The 9108-nt window shown below is 35.7% G+C and overlaps 1 protein-coding gene and 1 pseudogene across 1 annotated transcript; both read right to left on the bottom strand.

Moving 5' to 3' along the window:
- Nucleotides 1-226: 226 nt before the first annotated feature.
- LOC120275738 lies at nucleotides 227-6389 on the bottom strand (annotated as a pseudogene).
- LOC120275737 (flap endonuclease 1-A-like) lies at nucleotides 2805-4364 on the bottom strand. Its single transcript, XM_039282422.1, has 5 exons — nucleotides 3522-4364; nucleotides 3328-3386; nucleotides 3160-3219; nucleotides 2987-3040; nucleotides 2805-2877 (listed from the first exon to the last, which is right to left on the bottom strand). Exons 1-5 carry the CDS (start codon nucleotides 3777-3779, stop codon nucleotides 2805-2807), a joined length of 504 nt encoding a protein of 167 aa, XP_039138356.1. The 5' UTR covers nucleotides 3780-4364.
- Nucleotides 6390-9108: the final 2719 nt, after the last annotated feature.

The raw sequence follows: 9108 nt of genomic DNA, 5'->3' as shown, positions 1-9108 counted from the left end.
TCACAAGCCTAGACCAATATGACAAGGAGAATTCAGTAAAGCAACTTTAATCATAGAGCTAGTTGAAAAGGTTGTGATCAAGAATGAAATTCACAAAATTAGCAAAATCATAATAATCCAAATTCACAGAAAAAAAAAATGCATGAAATATTAGAACCAAAGAACCAAGTATTCAGATAAAAAGCATACAAATTGTGACTTTAGAAATAATTGATTATTGGAGAACTTAAGATGTGAACCCTCACTAATACACAAATTTAAAGCAACAGAAAACATGCTACTTCTCAAAGAACAGAGCATCACAATCTTCTCAAATGTCAATAGGAAAATAAGTTGAAAAATAATGAATAAATTGGTTGCAACCTTGTCCGAGCTAAACATGAAAATATGAGGAAAGAAAGGAAAAGGAAACAAGCAAAAATTTCCAGCAATGTTCTGCAACTCACTCTCTCATTCTCTCAGTATTTAGAAACGCTTCATGTGGACAATGGATGGGCCAGATTCGTCGTACTCTGCCTTGGAAATCCACATCTGCAATCAAAACAAAAAATTCTGGTTAATACCAATTGTTGTGTGCCTGTGTGTTTTATAATGTGAGAAGAAGATGGCAACACAAACCTGCTGGAAAGTGCTGAGGGAAGCCAAAATAGAACCACCAATCCAAACACTATATTTTCTCTCTGGTGGAGCTACCACCTTGATCTTCATGCTGCTAGGTGCCAATGTTGTTATCTCCTTGCTCATCCCGTCGACAATACCGGGGAACATAGTAGACCCACCATCGAGAACAATGTTACCGTGATAGATCCTTCCTAATATTGACATCACACTTCATGATGGAGTTGTATGTGGTCTCATGTATGCCGCCAGCTTCCATTCCTATCATAGAGGGTCGGAAGAGAACCTCGGGACAGCGGAATCTCTCGGCACCAATGGTAATCACTTGGCCATCGGAAGCTCATAGCTCTTTTTCCACAGATGAGTCGGTTTTGGCGATCTCCGGCTCTCGCTCATAGTCCAGAGCAATATAAGCTAGTTTTTCCTTCATGTCCCGCACAATTTCATGCTCAGTTGTTGTGGTGAAAGAGTAACCAAGCTCAGTTAAAATTTTCATGAGAGCATCGATGAAGGTTACGACTGCCAAGTCCAAACGAAGTATTGCATGTGGAAGTGCGTATCCTTCATAGATTGGAACCGTGTGGGTCGACACCATCCCCGAATCCAAAGACAATACCTGAATGCACATAAGTTACAGATGTGAATCACCAATATGACTATTAAAAACATACAGCAATGATCAATACTGTTAACCTCTGGTCATTATTTTATATGAGATAGCATAAAAGATGTATTCTATTTTCAACAAAGACGAGTATCCAATTGTAAGAAACAGCTACAACAAGATCATGTATGTGTAATGTAACATAAAGCAAGATGAAAAAAAAAATGACATCTAGATGGGCCAGAGTTTAAAAGGGGAGTCTTAAGTAAATATGAGACGGATAAATTTGCATGGTCTGGAATCATATTGATATTTATTAACCCCTAGGTTATGAGATAGGGACCTCATGGTTAATTAAAACACTCCAAAAGATTTAACCAGTGACTAATAATAACAGCCTGGTAGTCAAGCATTCCAGAAATAGCATGTAGAAATTTGACTGCAAATGGATAACCATGTAAATAAAGTATACTATGTAAAGTTCTAGTCCAATATTCAGTTAACTAAGACATATCCTGCAAAGCTTAATGGGGAATTGACAAATAAAAATCAATCAGCCATAAAATAATCAGTTTATCCATACCTGTTGTGCGACCACTAGCATAAAGAGAAAGAACAGACTGAATGACAACATACATAGCAGGAGTGTTGAAGGTTTCAAACATAATCTGAATAAGATAGGGCTTGACTACTTTATCTAACTGTTGATATGGTTAAAAAGCAAATATCAAACCACATGAACTAAATAAAGTTTACAGGTTGCCATTAACATATAGCAATAGAACTGTTTATTCAATATAAGATCCATTTAGAAGATAATATTCAACTGTATCACATCAATCACTGTAATATCCAATGTTCAAATAACATCAAGCTTTTCTTCAGACTAACATGCTGTTGATATATCATATGGACATAGCACCAACCCGAACCCGCTAGTGTTGGTACTGTTGATATATCATATGGAAACACACACATATTGGCAGGCATTGATATATCATATCCTTTTTACAAAATGACACTTCCTTGAACGTAATTTAATACACTAACATGTCATATCCATTGAAAACCTTTCACCATCATTCACATTTTGTTAAGGAATGGCAGAAGGCCAACTTCAATAGGCAAACACATCAATCTGAGAGAGAAATTAATCATGACAAAATTATCATATATCTTAAATCACAATTTGATATAATGCAAAGACACACTACCAAAACTAGGAACCATAAAAAACTGATTGTCTGGGTGACACAATATGATACAAATCCACTTATCCTAGTCACTCATTAATCGCTAAAAGCATCTTTGTCAGCACATGAGTTTGAATCCAGGAATTTGTGCACATTAACATTTGTCTTTAGCAAGCACCATAATAAGGTTAGCGTACCTTTAATACTGTCACAGTAGTCACATCCAGAAATAATGCACAAGATAATCTTATCTTAATTTTGGCAGTAAACCACACAACCTAAGAATTATTGTGATGAGCAATCATAATATCATTGAGGAATGGGATATGCTAGTATGTCATCAATAAGATAGACAATTCAATCATACTAACAAAAAAACATGCACACCTCTAAGAACAGTAGAGTAAAGCTACCTCTATAGCTGCTGTCAACTCCTTGCTAGCATCTTCCGTCTTTGAGTACCTAAAGGATAAAAAAGTGATCGGATGAAAATACTGCACCTATTGGTTTATTCTGAGCTTGGACAAATCAAATTATTAAACTTTCATAAAGAGAGTCACTTAGGGAGAACCTCTTTGCTAGTTCTTGCTTCTTGAGATCAGGTGGCTGACCATCGAAAACATACCTGAATCAAGACAGAAACCTTAAGATTAAGAAGAAAAATAGAAAACAACAGATGACACATGTATGATTCCCAAGCGAATGAGATAATAAGAATAGAAGTGTTGTCAAGGTTAAGTTTACACTGGTTTGATTCCAGCCTCTAACAATCTTATTGTCCTGTTGAACATACCCTGCAGATGACTACACAGGAACAGCAATGAGAGATAAATGACAGCAGAGAAAACACAACAGCATAGAATTACAACAGCTTAGTTACTTTGACAAGGGGAAAAGGAGTTCTTTATAAACCTTGTGACTTCGCCAGCCTCGTTGGTAGGTGTCTCAGTGCCAATTCTCCCCACTATAATCTACATAACAAAAAAAATCCCAAAAAAAGAAAATAAAAGAGGATTATACAAAAGGAAGTTCCTGATGACATAAAGAAGATGAGAGTTGAAGACTCTAATAAATTGATCAAAACAAAAACAAGAACCCTTCCCCACATTAAGCAGGGACAAAGACAAGTTCTTCGAGATCCAAACCCTCACGCTTCCGCCGGATCCTACAACCCCAGTTTCCTCATCATCGCCGCCATCCTCATCTTCGTCATCGCCGCCTCCGCCTCCATCCACCTCCTCCTCCGTCTCTTCTCCCGGTTCCCCTCTCCCTCCTTTCCACCCATCCCAAACCCTAACCCTAACCCTAATCCAGCTCCGGCTCCATCTCAACAACCGATCACGATGCAAAGGCTTTGATCGCATCACTCCTGATCTCCACCGCTGTAGCAGCACGTCTCTCTGGCGACTGCGCGGTGTGCCTCTCCCACCTCCGTCCTCAGGATCGGCTCCGCATCCTCCCCGCCTGCCGCCACCCCTTCCACGTCTCCTGCATCAATGCCTGGCTCCGATCTTCCCCTTCCTACCCTCTCTGTCGTTCTCCGATCACCACCTCCGGCCTCGAGATCCCAACTCCACCAATCCCTTATCCACTTCCTAGATCCTTCTCGATCGGATCCGAAGAAGAGGGCATTGAATCCGTGGTCGCAAGAGTGAGACGAGACCTCGAGAACGCCATGAAGGAGGAGACGCCGCCACCTCTGGAATCCACCGGCGGGAGGGGAGGATGGCTCAAGGACTACGTCGATCGCTTCGCCTCATCGACATCTTCATCTTTCTCCTCGATGCGGCGGGGGAGCCACCAGAGCTGTGCCGGCGGTGAGCGCGAGGGTTTGGATCTCGAAGACGGAAGCATCTACAACGCTACGCTATACCGATGGCTTGCAGACGGAGATGGAGACAGAGATGAAGACGGAGAGAAACTCAGAAACTGAGAGAAGAGAGCGTGAGATGGGCAGAGAAAGGAGTAACGAAAGAGAGAGGGAATCAAAAGAGGCAAACTTCGAAATGGGCTGGGCCGCATCGGCATAGCCCCAACCCGAACCAGCTAGTGTTGGTAGTGTTTACATAGACTCATCTGGATTTGGGGTGGGAAGTAGTACTTGCTTTCTTTCTTTAGTGTTTTTGATTAAGGAAATATTTTGAAGGTCAAAACTGTCATGATATTCATTCTTTAATTTATGCATATATTAAAAAAATATCTATTTATAAAAATTATAAATAATATATAATTAAGAAATATATCATTTCAAAGTTATAAAATCAGGGTAATCAATTTTTTTTATATTGTTTTTAAATCAATAATTAATTAATATGGATGAATCACATGAAATGATGGTTATCAAATCATGAAATTAACTGAAAATAAATAATAACAATATATTCATTTAAATTCCCAATTATCTAATGGTTATCATAATATTCATATATTTATTTTATTTAATGATTATAAAAAAATAAATCTTTCATATAATAATTTTTAATATTTAATAATATTTAAATAAAATATTAATATTTAGAACCGTTTCTAGTCCCTTTCTATTAGCAACGGATTAGAAACGGATATTTTCTAATATGTAATATTATTTAAATAAAATATTAATTTTTAATTCCGTTTCTAGTCCGTTTCTATTTGAAACGGATTAGAAACGGATATTTCTAATATTTAAATAAAATATTAATTGTTAAGTCCGTTTCTAGTCCCTTTCTATTTGAAACGGATTAGAAACGGATATTTTGTAATATATAATTATATTTAAATAAAATATTAATTCTATTTGAAATGGATTAGAAACGGATATTTTGTAATATATAATAATATTTAAATAAAATATTAATTTTTAAATATGTTTCTAGTCCCTTTCTATTGGAAACGAATTAGAAACGGATATTTTGTAATATATAATAATATTTAAATAAAATATTAATTTTTATTTCTGTTTCTAGTCCCTTTCTAGTTGAAACGGATTAGAAACGGATATTTTTTAATATTTAATAATATTTAAATAAAATATTAATTGTTAAATCCGTTTCTAGTCCCTTTCTATTAGAAACAGATTAGAAACGGAATTTTTTAATATTTCATAATATTTAAATAAAATATTAATTCTTAAATCCGTTTCTAGTCCCTTTCTATTTGAAACGGATTAGAAACGGATATTTTGTAATATATAATAATATTTAAATAAAATATTAATTTTTAATTCCGTTTCTAGTCCCTTTCTATTGGAAACGGATTAGAAACGAATATTTTTTAATATTTAAATAAATGATATTTTAAATGGGTCATTTGTAAGCCGTTGTTATTTAGATTATATTTAAAACGATTGCTTGTCCGTTGCTAATCGGTTGCAAGTAGAAACGAAATAAATTTCGTTTGTAATATTCCGTTTTTAAACAATAACTTTCTTGTAGTGAAGGCTGATACTAAACACATAACTGACATACTAATTATTTTGATATGAACCATGTCCAATTATCATTAGTTTCATTATCGACAATAGCGAATGATAAATGGAATAATCCTTTATTGCCATCCTTGCTGCTTTCACCCAACAAAATACCACCATATTCGCCTAGCAAATGCGTCTCATCTAGAAATAACATGGGCCTGAAACCCCGCTTGAAGTTATCCAATGAAGAGCGGAACAGAAAAAACCATCCTGAAACCGATCAGCGTTACTGTTAATGATAATAATGTACCTGGATTTGTTTCAGCAACCTTACCTGTATACCATATCAACATATCGTAGCTTGCTATATTACTTCCGTTTATAACTCCCCTTGCTACCTTTTTACCCATCCAGGCTTGTTTGTATGACAGATGAACACCATGATCTAGCAATATATCTCATTGTATATCCACTGCTCAATACAGAGGTCAATCCCTTGATTTCTTCATCACTTGCCCGTTAACCCATTTCTTTGAAGCTCTAGGGTGTGATCATGTGGCAATACCCCCGCTACATGTGTGATCTTCTTCTGGTGTTTTTATTCTAAACGTGGGGAGAGTACCATCTTTTGAGGCATGAATACACCATTGACATCCATCAGCGGCACATGAAACAGTAACCCTACTGCGGTCATTTTTAATGAACTAGAAGTTGAAATTCCGTTTGATGGCAATGTCAGACAGTGTATTATTGAAATCATTGGTGTCTTGGAAATGTTGCCCGACGATGAGAATGTCACCTTCTATATCTTGATAGAACATGGATACTGTCAATCCTTCATTTACCCCAACCTAGGCTTCAGATAATCGATTGGATGAAGCATGTTGTGATAATAATGGTTTGCTCACCAAATTGATAATAAATAACCACTTAGTGTAATAAGTAAACAGTTAGGGCGGATAAATTAATACTTTCATAAAGAAACTAAACACTTTCATGTCAAAACTAAACATTTCCATGCAATAAATAAACACTTATGACATACGAATAATAGAAACAAATCAAATCACTATCAATGGAAACTAATGCTAGGACGCGGTCATTAACTAAAGTAATAGTCATCATGTGCAGAACATTAACATACAACTGTGGTGCATCAACCATTTATCAACCAAAGTTTTACTGAATATTTAGTGAATACTGCACATTCTCTGGAATTCATCTTCTGTTGTGAACTTAGTGTCTTATGTTCATCTCGAATAACGTACTTTAATTGTGGTTCCATACTCCAGTATGTACAAATGTTCTTCAATACAATCTCTCAGTCAGTCAGTACAGTAAAGTCCAACACATAGACCTCCCGGTTGTACTTTACAATACTGTAAAACATTTTCATTTTGAATTTGCAACATCAAAAGAAGGGTTAGGTTGGGAACCCATGCAAGTCAGACGTAAACTCCACCACAGTAACATGTATCTTAGTGTTGAGTTTCTTCCAAATGCTACCTTGGCCTCTAGGCAGAAGCTCCAACAAATCGGAAGCTCTCCGCGGACGAGGGAAATTAGGGAAGGTGATGAAGAGAGGACCAGTTATGCTTCGTTAGAAGCTCCACAAAAAAAATAAGAAAAACAAGGAAATTACCCACATAAAGAAGAACTCCTTTCATATGAAGAATGAGGAAAAGAGAACTCTAGTGCCTAGTGTCTTCTCTAAGAAGACAAATGGTGAAGAAAGGTCCTCTTTGCGCATTGAAAAGAAAGGGCTGCCATGCCTTGAAATTGCAAAGGGACAATCTTGGCATTTCTCAAAAATCCTCACGTCCATGACTAACGGAGGGAGATGGAAAGGACTAAAAGATGATACTTTGAAAAATGAAGGACTGCAGAGAAATGTGTTTTGTCAGAGGGTCTATCCGACCATTTTCAAAACGTACAAAGGATCAATAAATAATTTACCCTTAAAAAAATTATATTATTAATTTTTTTATATAATTTATATTATTTTTATAATATTTTTTTTTATACAGTGCCGTGACGTTAGCATAGGTTTTCACAATAGTTATAATTAAAAAAAGATGGAGTTTGGTTTTGGAAGTATGTTATTTTAAGGCATGTGATGTCATTGAAAAAGGTGGTGCTGCTGTTTTTCATTAATTTTTTTTCTTTATTTCTTTCTTCAAGCACGTGGTTCATGAATATCGATCGCAATATGTGACACAGACACGTAACAACTTTGATTTCTTCTCCATGAAACTATTTATTTATGTAATTCACCCCATCGTTTGCAAATCAAATTCAATTACTTACAAACTTATCTTTCTGTAAATTTGGTTTCTTAAAATAAATATATTTAATAATTAATTTTAAAAAATATTAAGTAGTATTTATAGAAATAAACTTTAAATTTTAAAATATTTTACTTGCAATGCTTAAATTAAATATTGATTATCTCAAATTAAATTTATTTTTCAACTCAATATTTGGAAAAAAAAAGTTTAACCTCATCTTCTTTGCTTAATCAAATAAAAACCAAAAAGGCTTTCATCCTTTGTAGTTCCTATCACATCAAATATCTTCTTTTAGCTAAACAAATAAAATAAAATTAGAGTTACGTGGGGGGAAAAACAACTGAATGAATAAAGATGAAAATGTTTGGATCGGTCTCCTGGCCAAATAGATTGGAGGGCTCCTTTTCGCCTTAATCTTTTATAAAGCATTATATGCACAGGAAATAAGATGAATTATCAAAAGGAGAAAATCTATTGATATATAAATTTATTTTGGGAAAATTGCTTGCATACTCCTGCAAAACTATGAAATTGCTTAAATACTCCCATAAAAATACTATTTGCTTGCATACCCCATAAAACTAACATTTTTACTTATATATCCCTGTTGTTAGTTACAGTTAGCCATCGTTAGGGTTTATGGAATTAACCATAGTTCCCACTTAACCCAACTTAACAAAATTACCCAATTTCCTTTAACATCATCCAACCTAAGCATTTGAGAAAAGTTCCCAAACTTCTCAACCACTCAGCCACCATCTTTTGAGGTTCCCTTCTCACCAATCCCTTCAAGCCAAACCATCTCACTCGCCGGCTTTTTCAAATCGGCGTTAGAGACGTCTACGCCATCCCCGGAGGTTTCAACCTAACCCTACTGGACCATTTCATCACCAGCTATGCCCGAGCAGAGGCATCTGTGCATGTGCCGTTACGTTCACCGTCAGAGGTCTTTGCGTGATCAATGCCGTCGCCGGAGCTTACTAGGAGAACCTCCCAATTTTAAAGAATTTTGTG

Source organism: Dioscorea cayenensis, chromosome 14 (assembly GCF_009730915.1).
Source record: "Dioscorea cayenensis subsp. rotundata cultivar TDr96_F1 chromosome 14, TDr96_F1_v2_PseudoChromosome.rev07_lg8_w22 25.fasta, whole genome shotgun sequence".
Classification (NCBI taxonomy): Eukaryota; Viridiplantae; Streptophyta; class Magnoliopsida; order Dioscoreales; family Dioscoreaceae; genus Dioscorea; species Dioscorea cayenensis.
The sequence above is the reverse complement of the archived record's forward strand: the minus strand, read 5'-3'. Positions and strand labels throughout refer to the sequence as shown.